The sequence below is a fragment of the Corythoichthys intestinalis genome, chromosome 3 (genome assembly GCF_030265065.1).
Source record: "Corythoichthys intestinalis isolate RoL2023-P3 chromosome 3, ASM3026506v1, whole genome shotgun sequence".
Classification (NCBI taxonomy): domain Eukaryota; kingdom Metazoa; phylum Chordata; class Actinopteri; order Syngnathiformes; family Syngnathidae; genus Corythoichthys; species Corythoichthys intestinalis.
The window spans coordinates 54,365,500-54,382,470 of NC_080397.1; the positions used below are offsets into that span (position 1 = coordinate 54,365,500).

Genomic DNA, 16,971 nt, shown 5'->3' on the forward strand with positions numbered 1-16,971 from the left:
ATAAGAGGACATGTCCGGGCAAAAGAGGACGTTTGGTCACCCTAATGTATGATACCTGCTGTATTGGAGCACATTAGAGACCAGTGCTAGTTGGTGTTTTATTCAGCAATGACTACTGAGCTAAAACCGACAGTTAGCTTTATTATGTTTTAGTTTTACACCCTCATCACTTTACAGCGCTTTGTTTTTACAGACTAAATAAAGCCTGCATGTAAGTCACGTTAGCCACGCATCGACAGTGGTCATGATCAATAGAAACCTAGCCCTCCGAAGGGCTAACGTTACGTGTGCGAGTGACAGTAACGTTAAATTTATTAGCACTGGGAAGTCTACTGCTTAAAGATGGCGGCTGTTTACTAACGCTGCCCAGACGCGGCTGAGTCTGTCATTTCACATCTAGTTCTAAATGCATACAGATATCTAGATGCATGCGAAGAGACGCATCGGACACTACCTGCTACCACATAAGCATCATGCGGGCGTAGTTTTTAGCAACGTCGGCCTAGTTTGTAGCGGTTGTCGGCTGCAGTAAGGTTTTTTATTTTTTTTATTTTATTGCTTCTTCCTCTACGCTCGCGACGTCAGCGCATTGTCCCGCATTAAAAGTAGCCCGGGCAAAACGTGATGCTTAGAGCTGGCAAAATTAGCGATTCCTCGAGGTGAATAAAATTACTCGGATCAGTTTTTAAACTCGAGTTACTCGAGTTGCCCGAGTATTCGTTTCAGCTGTACTTGATAATGGTTATTTTTAGGGCTGTCAAACGATTAAAATTTTTAATCGAGTTAATTACAGCTTAAAATTAATTAATCGTAAGTAATCGCAATTCAAACGATCTATAAAATATGTCATATTTTTCTGTAAATTGTTGTTGGAATGGAAAGATAAGATGGATATATACATTCAACATACGGTACATAAGTACTGTATTTGTTTATTATAGGGCTGTCAAACGATTAAAATTTTTAATCGAGTTAATTACAGCTTAAAAATTAATTAATCGTAAGTAATCGCAATTCAAACGATCTATAAAATATGTCATATTTTTCTGTAAATTATGGTTGGAATGGAAAGATAAGATGGTTATATACATTCAACATACGGTACATAAGTACTGTGTTTGTTTATTATAACAATAAATCAACAAGATGGCATTAACATTATTAACATTCTGTTAAAGCGATTAATGGATAGAAAGACTTGTAGTTCTTAAAAGATAAATGTTAGTCCAAGTTATCGAAATTTTATATTAAAACCCCTCTTAATGTTTTCGTTTTCATAAAATTTATCAAATTTTCAATCAAAAAATAAACTTGAAGCCTGCCATTGTTGATGTCAATAATTACACAATGTTCATGGGTGATGAAGCCAATAAAATCAGTCGCACCCAGGCGCCAGCAGAGGGCGACAAAAAAACTCCAAAAAACACAAATAACAAGTGGACAGTTGCACTGTGCTGTCATTTTAATCTGTTTGAGCCGGGCATGTGCGTAAATTGCGTCAAATATTTTAGCGTGATTAATTTAAAAAATTAATTAGCGTCCGTTAACGCGATAATTTTGACAGCCCTAGTTATTTTATATTGTTTTTTTTCCCCACACTGGACATCATGGTAGAAAAATATTAAGTACTGGATTGTAATCAGTCTTGATGGTGACATCACTGCGTGCCCTTACTTGCTCTCATTCCTCCTAAATGGCAACTCAAAAATGGCAATTTCAACTCGCACCATCACTTTGGCAGTCAAACGTTCTGACAACTGAGCTCCTGAAGACTTGCAACTGAAGCTAGACTGAGCAATTAGCTCAGTAGTTAGCACGTTTAACGACAACATTATCACAGTCATCAGACTGGTTACACATACATGGTTTTTACAGTCATTTGCTGCAAAACCAGGTTAAAATGTACCGTATTGGCCCGAATATATGACGGCCCTGATTATAAGACGACCCCCTCTTTTTCATGACTTAACTTTGAAAAAAGACTTTTTGAACACCAAATTAATTTTTATACAGAAAATAGTTACAGTACATCTGAAACAAATGATTATAACAATATATTTGATAGAAAAAGCATGTTATTTTTCCTCATTAAAATCTTAATATCTGAACATTTACATATGTAAACTAAAGTGCAATCACATTCATAAATGAATGGCTTCTGGTTTTTGAAATGTAAATAAACCAATCTATTGTGATAAAACAACAAAATTGCAATAACTGCATTAACCATCAAAGTGAGGTCTAATTGTAACTGTAGTCTTGAAACAAATCTGAATAAGGAAAAACATTGCAATAAAATAATGCAAACTGGTTAAACTTGAGAGTAGCTGAGATCTGTCATGACAGAACATCGCTTCAATGATATCTGGCGCCATCTAGCGTCGTAGCGTCGTGAATGGTTATAATGTCTAGACCGCGAATATAAGACGACTACCACTTTTTCAGTCTTATTTCAATGCAAAAATACCGTCTTATATTCGGGCCAATACGGTATGTTACTTTTACAGTAGATATTTGTTAACATAGTAAACTTATGTTTTTTTGAATGCACAATTCCGTCAACCAGAGCTACCAGTATTTTACGGTAAATTTAATGTGCTGTAACATTTTTTACAGCGCAGAATAGCACAGCACAATTACAGAATCATATTATTGCAGCATTGTGGATGCCATGGGATGTCATGTTTGAAAAGTCAGCATGTCCTGGTGGGTAGACGAGTCGTACACATCTGACTCCTGTAGCTAAAATTCCCACCAGACGAGACATTAAAATCCCCTAAAAGTAGCACAAGATTGTGTGAGTGTAATGACGGCGACTGGCTTAACTTGAAGCTTAAGTGGGTGTCAGCTTTGCCAAAATTAATATTACGTCATATCATTATGTCAATATCTGGTTGCCATGGATGGAAACACTTATTTGTACAGTATATACAGTCCCTGACAAAAGTCTTGTCGCTTATCCATTTTGTAGAAACAGTTGCTAATAACCTGACTTTTAATTATTCAATTTGTTTCAGAAATGGCTCGTATGAAAGCTAAGACCCTCCCAAATGATGTTGAATGTACAAAAATATATTGGTTTCAGTGAAAAAAGTTTCATCATTTAATGAAGACATAAAGATCAAATTTTGGCAAGACAAAAGTTTTTTCGCCTACAGAAAGTAGTGTGAAAATTGAACAAAAAATGTACTTCAAAGACAAAAATATGTTAGACAACATAAGCGAATTAAGTAGTGGTTCTGTGAGATCCAAATTTAATATTTCGTATGACTTCCATGGGCTTCGGCAAGGATTCATACAATTTATTGATGAAGTCATCAGGAACATCAAAGAAAGGAGTCTTGCATGCCTCCCAGAGTTCATCAACATTCTTGGGTTTGGTCTTCCATGCTTCCTCTTTCATGCTACCCCAGACATGCTCAATGATATTCATGTCTGGTGACTGGGCTGGCCAGTCCTGGATCTTCTTTGCCTTGAAGATCTTTGAGGTAAAGATTGAAGTATGCGATGGAGCACCATCCTGCTGCAGAATTTGTCCCTTTTTATGATTAGGAATGCAAGAGGCTGCTATGATTTGTTGATATTTCAGACTATTTACGCTGCCTTTCACCCTGCAGATCTATGAGGGCTCCACTAGGTCTCCTGCAATATTTGCGGTGACTGTGGTGTAATTCGATGGGAGAGTTATCTGAAAAATCCACCTTTTGCCACTTTTCCAGCGTCCATCCTTTTGACAGGCAGTGGGCCTTGACAAATGCCACACGTTTTTTTTTAATTGTTTGCACCCTGAGAGATCTGCAGGGTGGGAGGCTTCATAAATAGTCTGAAATATCAACAAATCTTAGCTGCCTCTTACCTTCCTAACCATAAAAAGGGACAAATTCTGCAGCAGATTGAAGTATGCGATGGAGCACCATCCTGCTACAGAATTTGTCCCTTTTTATGGTTAGGAATGTAAGAGGCAGCTAAGAATTGTTGATATCTCAGACTATCGCATACTTCAATCTCTATCTCAAAGTTCCTCAAGGCAAAGAAGATCAAGATCCTCCAGGACTGGCCAGCCCAGTCACCAAACAAGACCATCATTGAGCATACCTGGGGTAGGATGAAAGAGGAAGCATGGAAGACGAAACCCAAGAATGTTGATGAACTCTGGGAGGCATGCAAGACTGCTTTCTTTGATGTTCCTGATTCATCAATAAATTGTATGAATTCTTGCCGAACCGCATGGATGCAGTCCTTCAAGTCCATGGAAGTCATACAAAATATTAAATTTGGATCTCACAGCACCACTACTTAATTCGCTTATGTTATGTAACATGTTTTTGTATTTGAAGTACATTTTATGTTCAATTTTCACACTACTTTAAGTAGGCGACAAAACTTTTGTCTTGCCAAAATTTGACCTTTATGTCTTCATTAAATGATAAATCTTTTTTCTGTGAAACAAATATATTTTGGTACAGTCACCATCATTTGGGAGGGTCTTAGCTTTCATATGAGCCATTTCTGAAACTAATTGAATAATTAAAAGTCAGGTTATTCGTAGGGCTGTCAAAATTATCGCGTTAACGGGCGGTAATTAATTTTTTTAATTAATCATATTAAAATATTTGACGCAAATAACGCACATGCCCCGCTCAAACAGATCAAAATGACAGCACAGTGCAATGCCAACTTTTTACTTGTGTTTTTTGGATTTTTGTCGCCCTCTGTTGGTGCTTGGGTGCGACTGATTTTATGGGCTTAAGCACCCATGAGCATTGTGTAATTATTGACATCAACAATGGCGAGCTACTAGTTTAATTTTTGTTTGAAAATTTTACAAATTTTATTAAAACGAAAACATTAAGAGGGGTTTTGATATAAAATTTCTATAACTTGTACTAACATTTATCTTTTAAGAACTACAAGTTTTTCTATCCATGGATCGCTTTAACAGAATGTTAATAATGTTAATGCCATCTCGTTGATTTATTGTCATAATAAACAAATACAGTACTTATGTACTGTATGTTGAATGTATATATCCATCTGGTGTCTTATCTTTCCATTCCAACAATAATTTACAGAAAAATATGGCATATTTTATAGATGGTTTGAATTGCGATTAATTACGATTAATTCATTTTTAAGCTGTAATTAACTCGATTAAAAGTTTTAATCGTTTGACAGCATTAGTTATTCGCAATTGTTTCTACAAAATGGATAAGCGACAAGACTTTTGTCAGGGACTGTACACTCACCGGCCACTTTATTAGGTACACCATGCTAGTAACGGGCTGGACCCCCTTTTGCCTTCAGAACTGCCTCAATTCTTCGTGGCATAGATTCAACAAGGTGCTGGAAGCATTCCTCAGAGAGTTTGGTCCACATTGACATGATGGCATCACACAGTTGGTGCAGATTTGTCGGCTGCACATCCATGATGCGAATCTCCCGTTCCACCACATCTCTATTGGATTGAGATTTGGTGACTGGCCATTTGAGTACAGTGAACTCATTGTCATGTTCAAGAAACCAGTCTGAGATGATTCCAGCTTTATGACATGACGCATTATCCTGCTGAAAGTAGCCATCAGAAGTTGGGTACATTGTGGTCATAAAGGGATGGACATGGTCAGCAACAATACTCAGGTAGGCTGTGATGTTCCAATGATGCTCAATTGGTACCAAGGGGCCCAAAGAGTGCCAAGAAAATATTCACCACACCATTACACCACCACCACCAGCCTGAACCGTTGATACAAGGCAGGATGGATCCACGCTTTCATGTTGTTGACGCCAAATTCTGACCCTATTATCCGAATGTCGCAGCAGGACTCGAGACTCATCAGACCAGGCAACGTTTTTCCAATCTTCTTTTGTCCAATTTCGATGAGCTTGTGCAAATTGTAGCCTCAGTTTCCTGTTCTTAGCTGAAAGGAGTGGCACCTGGCGTGGTCTTCTGCTGCTGTAGACCATCTGCCTCAAAGTTTGATGTACTGTGCGTTCAGAGATGCTCTTCTGCCTACCTTGGTTGTAACAGGTGGTTATTTGAGTCACTGTTGCCTTTCTATCAGCTCGAACCAGTCTGGCCATTCTCCTCTGACCTCTGGCATCAACAAGGCATTTCCGCCCACAGAACCGCCGCTCACTGGATATTTTTTCTTTTTCGGACCATTCTCTGTAAACCATAGAGATGGTTGCGCGTGAAAATCCCAGTAGATCAGCAGTTTCTGAAATACTCAGACCAGCCTTTCTGGCACCAACAACTATGCCACGTTCAAAGTCACTCAAATCACCTTTTTTCCCCATACTGATGCTCGGTTTGAACAGCAGGAGATAGTCTTAAACCATGTCTACATGCCTAAATGCACTGAGTTGCCGCCATGTGATTGGCTGATTAGAAATTAAGTGTTAACGAGCAGTTGGACAGGTGTACTTAATAAAGTGGCCGGTGAGTGTGTGTATACATATATATATATATATTTACATATATTTATATATATAATGACCAATTTTTTTAAATTGACACGGCCATGTTGTGTTGAAGAGCGGCTTTTTCGGACCATTCTCTGTAAACCCTAGAGATGGTTGCGCGTGAAAATCCCAGTAGATCAGCAGTTTCTGAAATACTCAGACCAGCCCTTCTGGCACCAACAACCATGCCATGTTCAAAGTCACTCAAATCACCTTTCTTCCCCATACTGATGCTCGGTTTGAACTGCAGGAGATTGTCCTAAAGCATGTCTACATGCCTAAATGCCATGTGATTGGCTGATTCGAAATTAAGTGTTAACGAGCAGTTGGACAGGTGTGCCTAATAAAGTGACCGATGAGGGTATATAACCCCTTTGATTTTCAGTGACTAAAATGGTTGTTATATTAATAACAGGATGTGCACCATAACAAATGTGTAAAGTCCTGATAAGCTACACTGTCTGGATTGCGTTGAACTCAATGCTCGACTTTCTCAGGCATTGTGATAAGGTGGTGAAGCTTTGAGTGCGTGCGTGTACGCACGCACGAGTGTGCCAGGCCTTGTGACAAGCCCTCCAACTATTTGGAAGCTCAGCCGATTCCTGCCTCTCTTCATTAGCGCTGAGAAGCTTGCTAAAATTAGTCTCCTGTGTAATGCGTAGCTCCTCCAGCAGTGTTACACACACGGAAAAGTTCTCCATGACATGTCATGTTGTTGTTATTCTCTCAATGGAGCCCCACATTTTTTTCACACATTGAATCTTGGTACTTTGACTCATTATTGTCACAAACTGAAGTAATTTTGCTTGTTGTTCTTGGAAAGATGCAGTCATCACTATTCTTAGCCATTGTGGAATTTCAATCCTTCTCAAGAGTGTTCATCATGTATTCTCCCCCCTGCAGGCGTTGTGCGGCTGCACAGTCAGCATCCCCACGCTGGAAAAGCGACTCATCTCGCTGCCGTGTCACGACATCATCAAACCCGGCACGGTGAAGCGACTTCGAGGGGAAGGCCTGCCGTTCCCTAAGAACCCCTTGCAACGCGGCGACCTCATCGTGGAGTTCTCGGTGCGTTTTCCCGACAGGATCCCGCCTCAGTCCAAAGAGATTATCAGACTCCACCTTCCTCCGTCGTGAGAAGAATGACAAAAACAGAATCTGCATCTTTTTTTTCAGCAGATTATGACCATTACGTCAAAGCAAAATTTTTACAGATTCACAGATGGGGAAACTATAGAACACTCAATTGACACTATCATAGTTTCACCTGCACAATCAAATGAGGTTCAACACAGGAGTTGTACTGAAACATGTTTATTATTGTTGTTGTAGTAGTTTTGATTGACATTTATCATACCTAGAGGTCTTTATTACATTTTGCTTACTAAGCAGGAAGAAAACAAGGCATTTAGGTTCTTCTTGAAGTATTTAAAATGGACGCTGTGCCTCAAAGAATAGGTGGGTGCATCATGTCATACTGAAATTAACATTATAATGGTTATTTATCAGAGCACAATAAGGTAATAATACATATTTGAAAGATTTCTGATGAGTAAATGATAGTACGCAGGTAGTCCCCGGGTTCCGAACGAGTTCCGTTCCTACGCTGGCGACGTAACCCGAATTTCCGCTTCAGTCGGAATTAACCCTTCAATGAAATAAATGCTGGGTAACTTTTCAGTTTTGGTCGGTTTTAGTGACGCTGATGAACAAAAGCGGTAGTGTTTTGCCTTAAAGAGCATACGACAGGAGGAAAAAAGTCTTAAATAGCATTATTATGTGAATTAGAATCATATTTTGAGACGATTCGACTATATACAACAATTTAGCAAAGCGCAGATGACGAGAAATTTGTCTTTAAATCTGCCGGTTAGCCACGCCTACCATTATAGGGCTCTAGCGTCCCCAACAGGTGGATGACGTCAGCGGGAGACTGGGCTCATCGGTTTTACTATTCAGCCCATTGAGGGGGGATTATTCAAAACGAGGAAAACGCGTCGATGAGAGCCGCAAAATGTTATTGTTTCAGTCTCTCTACTCCAATATTTTACAGGATATTCTTTTTATCCGAGTATTTTTCCACAATAGCTAAATAAATGGCTTGAGAAGGACCAGTCAGCCCGTCGAGGGGGAAGTATTCACAACGAGGAAAACGCGACAAAGAGAGCGGCAAAATGTCATTGTTTCTGTCTCTTTCCTTCAATAGTTTTACAGGATATTCTTTTTATCCAAGTATTTTCCCCAATTGCTAAATAAATGGCAAGGTCATGACAAATAACAGTCTTGTGCTAAACGTAATATGAAATCATAAAAATGCACTTATTCAGGACGACATGGCAAAATTACTCCATGATGGTCAAAACTGTCGACTTCACCTTTACTGTCGCACTTTCCGAACGATATTTTATGACACCTAAATCGGACATATGTCATTTCCCTTCCCCGGCTTCGGAGAATGTAAACAAACCAAGAGGCGTGACAGCTAGCCGACATGCTAACCCGAAACGAGTGATGTTTCAAAGTCTTCGAAGCATAAAATCACACATAACTAGCCCGGATTATTTGACATGACGACTGGGTTGTTTGAGTTGTTGGTCGATTGTCTTCGCGGACCGGCAAACCACCCGGTGGAGAGCAATTTATAGCTCGTTCCCCGGAGGAGGGCGGCTGCAGTTGTTGTGCAGCTAACGTTCAGCTAATGTGCATGAGGAGAGCTTTTTACCTGCCCATCAATGATCAAATGTAAGTAGTCCTTTATTTAAAGAAAGTTTGTAGTGTTTACTTTGTAATCGCTGTATTAATATTTGACATAATACAAAACAAGATGTTTACTCACTTCCTCGTAAGTCCCACAGTAGTAGGGCTTGTTTTGGCCAATATCCACGGTGAATGGGAACCTTTTGAAACTCTAAAATGGCGCATACGCCTCTCCCTCATAAAGCAAGATTTTTCTGCAGCCGTTTGGCTGGCGTGATGCGAAAAATAAACGTATTAATCCGCAAAATCAGCTGAATCCTTAGTCCTCATACACAACAGTACGGCCGTAGTGAAGAAGACACCTTCAACCGTACACGTCACAGCGCCCTCCTCCACAATGCAGAAACTTTCAGGCAGGGAGGCAAGGTCACCCGAATTTCCACGTCAGTCGGAATTAACCCTTCAAAGCAACGCTGGGTAACTTTTCAGTTTTGGTCGGTTTTAGTGATGCTGGTGAACAAAAACGGTAGTGTTTTGCCTTACGGAAAACTGCGTTTTCCATGAGGACCAGCACACACCCGCACAGTGTCGTAAAATCATGATCACCCGGTCGCCTGCAGTTGGATTTAATGACAATTCTGTTTCCAACAGCTGTGTGAAGGATAATAGTAATAAGGTAATGAATCGAGTTGTGGCTAAAATATAGCGTTTGACGGTTAGCAACCGTGTGGCAAACAAAACCCACCCCACCCAGCGGGATTACGGCAACCCGGCCAGAAGGCCAAACCCCGCACGTTCACCTTAGTCTTAACCCTTTATACTGACTCCATTTTGAAAGGTTGAAAGAAGGCTCACCGAAAACAAGTTGACGATTTATTCAAATCGACAGCAATCAAAACAGCAAGGCGAAACAGAAACACTCAGGCGGGGAGGCAAGGTCACCCTATCACACGTCAACAAAAGGTTCTTGAGAAAAATTACAACACTTAGTTAAACATTCAGTCTCTTGAAGGCTCTCGTGGGGCGGGCCGTGCACAGAATGAAGGGTGTGTTTGGGATTATTGTCTGTTTGTGGATTGGACAGGAGGATTCGGGAGGTACTGTTCGGGGATGGCGTGGCTCAGTGCTGGAGTAGTTGTCCCCCAACCCAGAGGTTGTGGGTTCGATTCTCCACCCTGATGAACTCGCCTAAGTATCCTTGAGCAAGATACTGAACCCCGCATTGCTCCTGGTGCTGTGTCACCAGCAGGTAGATGGCAATGTAGTGTAAAGCGCTTTGAGTACCTTGAGAGGTAGAAAAGCGCTATACAAGTATAACACCATTTTACTGTTGTCCGGGCAACGAGGGTTGTTGATTTTGCCACCTCAGCATCAAAGGGACTCTTGGAGTTTTGTCAGTCGTATTATCAGTTCGATATCGGCCGTTCAACGGTGTTCCTTGTATTGGGACAGAGCATCCCGTCATTTGTTCTGGACTGTCCGGGAGAACTGATTGCGAGTCAGTTGCATGACGCACACGTTGGGCTTCCTTGATAAGAAGGCTTCATGTATCTTTATGCCTTATATTCTGCTTGTTTACCTTAAACTATGGTATAAGTGCTATTTATTTTATATTGGGTTTGTTAAGAATAATACAAATAAACAGTAAATACGAGAAACAATACTATTCCCTGATTGATTATATTAAGTGTGTTAGAATAATGCAACAGTTAGACGGTGCCTACGAGAAAAGGTACTATCTCCTTCATTTCTCTGCCATCTTTGCAGCGTTCACTTCAACTTCCGTCTTTATAATGAATGGAGATAGGGTGAAGTGATGTATGCCGTAAAGCAGTCGCCACATTTGTAGTTTTTTTGTGTGGCAGGATTCCTGCCACCCTCCTCAAGGTTGATTAGTGCCGGTGAAAGCGATAAGGATCCCTCAAGATATAAAAGAGGTGTCATTCAACTAGGTGCCAGTTGACGTATCATCACAAATGTTATGAAAATATTTTATAAAGATTGTAAAGTTACCTAGTGTTGCTTTAAGTACCCCTATATCTCAAAATAACTATCCAAAAACATGTATTATACGTCATTGTACTGTCCTCGCCAAGATGCTAGAGCAAAGTCCTAGCTGGACAGCGAGCTAAGCTACGAAATGACGATGTCAGACGTCGGTGTGGTTTGCTGACTTTATTCAGCTGCTCATGACGTCAGCACTTGCCGAATGAAACTAAAATAAAAAATGAAATCAAATCTATTTCATCTTCAATAACAGCAATTTAAATTTGCATTCATAACTAGCTGCTGATACAGCAATAACAATCCATACAAACGATTAGCATGTAGAAGTTAGTGTCCTCACATTATCAAAAATAAACACATAAACTCACCCCAAGTACGCGACCAAAAGTGAAAATGCACGGTGAACAGTACAAAAGATGTTATAAACAGGTGTTGCCGCTGTGGATACTTCACAAGCAACAAATGTGAGCGCAGGCTTGCAGCTGTAAATTCCCCTTCTCTCTCTCACACACTTGGCTGCACGACTTCTTCGTAGAAACAAATGATGACACGCTCTCTTTCGTGTGCGCAAATTCGTTCATGTGTAGATGCGCTCTTCTCGCGTGTGAAAATACTACCTGCTTTATGCTTCCTGCGCCAAAATAAAAGCATGCGAAACAAAACAAAAGTCTACATTATTAAAAAAAAAAAAAAATTAGATAAACAATTGGAGACAAAACGGCCGATGAGATTACGGCGTCCTAAAGTCGAAATCACGTAAGTCAGGTACGTTGTAACCCGGGGAGTACCTGTATTGTGAAAAGTTATTTTTAATGCCTCAAAGTGACTGGCATATTTTGAGTTAATTTTCTACTGTATATGAAAACTTGTAGAATTTATTGCTCCATATTTTATTGGGGCAACTCACAGGTCATGTTCTATATATTTTTTTTGTTTTTAACTCATCATACCATCAAGTGATAGAATCATAGTGTTCATGCATAGATTTCACTATCAGTTGACGGGAAACGGGGCGCAGGGCCGTTCCGTAGGGGGCCTATTTTCAAAAACTTAAAATTCAAATATTTTCAAAACAAAAGCTCCTCGTGACCTAAAACCAAAACAGGCACCTCCCTTAGGCATGTATGAGTCTCTATGAACAGCGACATAAAAAAATTCAAAGTCGTTCCCTAATAAAATCCCTATTAGTTGTTTTTTATACAAGTATAAAAAAAACTTAAAATGGCTATAAAATTCTCAGATTTTGGGCTAGATGCAGAAAAATCACCAAATGCAGAGATAATCACTTATATTTTCAGGATAAATAGCCAAATTTAACATATCATATAACTAAAGATGTCCCGATCAGTCTGGATCGGGTCCGATCACGTCATTTTCAAAGTATCGGAATCGGCAAAAAAATATCGGACATGCCTTTTTTTAATATACGTATATATTTTTTTAATTAAATCATTTTCTAATTGTATTTAACGTTACAGACAAAATGTCTTACACTCATCCAGAGTCTTTAGTTTTGGCTTAAAGTAGGGATATGAAATTTATCACATTCATGGCGGTAATTAATTTTTAAAAAAATTAATCACGTTAAAATATTTAACGCAATTAACGCATGCACTGCACGACCCACTCACGCATTGTCATGTTCAGTCTATAATGGCGGCGTTTTACCTACAGTGGGGAGAACAAGTATTTGATACACAGTCAATGGGAAAACCCATTGGCAGTGTATCAAATACTTGTTCTCCCCACTGTATATATGAGCTAAAAGGCAGCGTATAATGAGTAGAGTGAATTTTGGCAGTCTTTGGAGCCTTTTTTCAGTTGGCTAAAGCCTTAAAATCCCTGTCTCAACAATTAGAAATATCGTGGGAAAGCAACGTGGGGAAGAAAGGTAGTAGTTGATCTTTTTTTTAACACCCTACGTTATTTCCCAACGCAGAGAAGATATATCAATTGGTGCCACTACCCACAGTCATGGTTGCACTTCCCATCATGCATTTGGGCAGAACAGTTAAATGGCTACAGTATTATTTACGGAAAGCTTAACAAATACACTTGATGGCAAGTGGATCCCTCTCACAGAAACAATGTTAACGATGTAAATGCCATCTTAAGGATTTATTGTCATAATAACAAATACAGGACTTATGTACTGTATGTTGAATGTATATATTCGTCCGAGTTTTATTCATTTTTTTCTTAATGCATTGCCAAAATGTATATGATCGGGAAAAATTATCGGGAATGATTGGAATTGAATCGGGAGCAAAAAAAAAAAGCAATCGGATCGGGAAATATCGGGATCGGCAGATACTCAAACTAAAACGATCGGGATCGGATCGGGAGCAAAAAAATCATGATCGGAACAACCCTACACATAACTTTTTTGTCTGGTATAGCGACTTAAATGTTTTTTTATTTAGTGCAATTTTGCCATGCAAAAAATTGTTTTCAACAGCTAATAAATCACTCAATTTTCACATCAGAAACTATTTACGTTTTTCTGTATACAATCACAACTTATTTAGGTCGAATTCCGATGTCACTATTGCCTCTTGCCAGCTATCTGGCCCTCGTCGTTTTTAGATTGAAATGTTCCATAAAATAGAACACCTAAAAGCTGATTTTTTTTGTATGGGCGTAGGAATATCTAAATTGCTAGTTTTTTTCCCCAAAAAGCGGGCAGTTGGCCGAAAATTACCTGATTATTTAAATGTAAAGTTACGCTATTGTGTCTCGATACAAAATCCAGAGCTTTTTAAGTCAAAAATTCTTGTAAATAATTGCGTAAATACCGGAATTTCCATACATATGAACGTAAAACGGTCTACAGTCCCTGACAAAAGTCTGGTCGCTTATCCATTTCGTAGAAACAATTGCTAATAACCTGACTTTTAATTATTCAATTGGTTTCAGAAATGGCTCATATCAAAGCTAAAACCTAAGATGTAAAAGGTAGTTCTGGTTTGTTGATATTTCAGACTATTTATCTCTCAGGGTGCAGACAAATTAAAAACCATGTGGCATTTGCCAAGGCCCACAGCCTGGCAAAAGGATGGACGCTGGAAAAGTGGCAAAGGTGGATTTTCCAGTTGAATCTTCCATTGAATTACACCACAGTCGCCGCAAATATTGCAGGAGACCTACTGGAGCCCGCATGGATCCGAGATTCACTCAGAAAACAGTGAAGTTTGGTGGTGGCAAAATCATGGTCCGGGGTTACATCCAGATGGGGGTGTGCGAGAGATCTGCAGGGTAGAAGGCAACATAAATAGTCTGAAATATCAACAAATCTTAGCTGCCTCTTACATTCCTAACCATAAAAAGGGACAAATTCTGTAGCAGGATGGTGCTCCATCGCATACTTTAATCTCTACCTCAAAGTTCCTCAAGGCAAAGAAGATCAAGATCCTCCAGGACTGGCTAGCCCAGTCACTAGACATGGACAGGATGAAAGAGGAAGCATGGAAGACGAAACCCAAGAATGTTGATCAACTCTGGGAGGCATGCAAGACTGCTTTCTTTGATGTTCCTGATGACTTCATCAATAAATTGTATGAATTCTTGCCAAAGCCCATGGAAGGCATACAAAATATTAAATTTGGATCTCACAGCACCACTACTTCATTCGCTTATGTTATGTAACATAGTTTGGTATTTGAAGTACATTTTTTGCTGAAATTTTCACATTACTTTCTGTAGGCGACAAAACTTTTGTCTTGCCAAAATTTGACCTTTATGTCTTGATTAAATGATACAACTTTTTTCACAGAAACCAATATATTTTTGTACATTCAACATCATTTGGGAGGGTCTTAGCTTTCATATGAGCCATTTCTGAAACCAACTGAATAATTAAAAGTCAGGTTATTAGCAATTGTTTCTACAAAATGGATAGGCGACAAGACTTTTGTCAGGGACTGTAGATTCTTTGTTAAAAGCAAAGCACCGAGCAGTTACAGTATCATTCTTTTTATGTAACTATTTCAAGTAGGGGTGTCAAACGATTAAAATTTTTAATCGAGTTAATTAAAACTTAAAAATTAATTAATCGCAATTAATTGCAATTCAAACCATCATAAAATATGCCATATTTTTCTGTAAATTATTGATGGAATGGAAAGGTAAGACACAAGATGGATATATACATTCAACATACTGTACATAAGTACTGTATTTCTTTATTATTACAATAAATCAACAAGATGGCATTACCATTATTAACATTCTGTTAGAGCGATCCATGGATAGAAAGACTAAATGTTAGAAGTTAAATGTTAGTACAAGTTATAGAAATTTTGTATTAAAATCCCTCTTCATGTTTTCGTTTTAATAAAATTTGTAAAATTTTCAATCAAAAAATAAACTAGTAGCCCGCTATTGTTGATGTCAAAAATTACTTACACAATGCTCATGGGTCCTGAAGCCGATAAAATCAGTCGCACCCAAGCGCCAGCAGAGGGAGCCAAAACTCCGAAAAACACAAGTACATATTTCACTGTGCTGTCATTTTAATCTGTTTGAGCGGGGCATTTGTGCGTTAATTGCGTCAAATATTATAACGTGATTAATTTTAAAAAATTAATTAACGCCCGTTAACGCGATAATTTTGACAGCCCTAATTTCAAGCTAAAGTTACGCTATTTTTCCCATTCATGTAGGTTTTTTTTCATGTTTCAAAGTGCATGCATGGTGCTATTTTATGTAATAATTACCTTAAATCTGCGACCAAATCCCTCTCGAGACACTCCTGCATGCTTTTAGGCACTAAAACCTCTGTCCTGTTTCCACCTAAATTCGGTGTTAGAACGCAGCGCAGTGAAAGCCGCACGACGCTCTGCCTGGCCCGGCCTCCTACAGGAAGCCGTGGCGCAATGTCTGTCGGAGCTATCTCGTCAACTGATGGTGAAGTCAATGGTTCCTGGTTTCTGTTTCCACAAACATGTTTACAACGGTGCAATTGTTTCATTCCTAACCATACCAGCAGCCTAAAACGTTTGCAGGCTCATTGCTCATTGCAGTTTTTAACTCATTTGCTGCCTTTGAGGGCAAACAGATCTACGTCTATCTCCGTCAGTGGCACTGAAACCTAATCATTCACTGCCAGACCTCCCATTTCAAACATAACGGACGGCTCTCTGCCCTAATGGCAGCCAATGAGTTCATCGAATATTAACAACCAGAACTGGAGTAACAATGATGACTGACAATCACGTACTTAAAACAGCATCATAAGCTCAGAAATCGCACAGAAAATCGGTGCTTTCCGTTTAAACCACAATGCCAGGCTCACTATGTATGTGCCTTAGCCAGGTGTTGTAACAAAAACACACAATGTAACACACAAACAGCCATGTGAAATGCACAACAAATGAGCAACTGTAAGCAGACAACCTTAAAACCAGTCAAAGCATTGTACTGTATCAAACGCAACAATGGTGGAAATCCTCATGAGGACTTCTTTGTAGGGCTGCAGCTATAGATTATTTAAGTAATCGATTAATATATCAGTTAGTTCAAATAATCCAGTACTGTAATTTTCACACTATAAAGCGCACCTGACTATAAGTCGCCACACACCAAATGTGAGACGAAAACAGCATTTGATCATTAATAAGCAGCATTGGACTATATTCCGCAGCTGTCCTCATATAATCAGATAATAACATGTACAGTGGGGCAAATAATTATTTAGTCAACCACCAATTGTGCAAGTTTTCCTACTTGAAAAGATTCGAGAGGCCTGTAATTGTCAACATGGGTAAACCTCAACCATGAGAGACAATGTGGAGAAAAAAAAACCAA

At 39.2% G+C, this 16,971-nt stretch overlaps 1 protein-coding gene across 1 annotated transcript in view; it reads left to right on the top strand.

The window, feature by feature from the left end:
• The window catches only part of dnajb5 (DnaJ heat shock protein family (Hsp40) member B5), a 29,101-nt gene extending 16,318 nt beyond the window's left edge, over positions 1-12,783 (top strand). Inside the window, exon 5 of the mRNA XM_057832585.1 lies at positions 7,366-12,783. Coding sequence (XP_057688568.1) covers positions 7,366-7,599 — 234 coding nt within the window. The 3' untranslated portion in view covers positions 7,600-12,783. The remainder of the gene's footprint in view (positions 1-7,365) is intronic.
• The last annotated feature ends 4,188 nt before the right edge of the window (positions 12,784-16,971 follow it).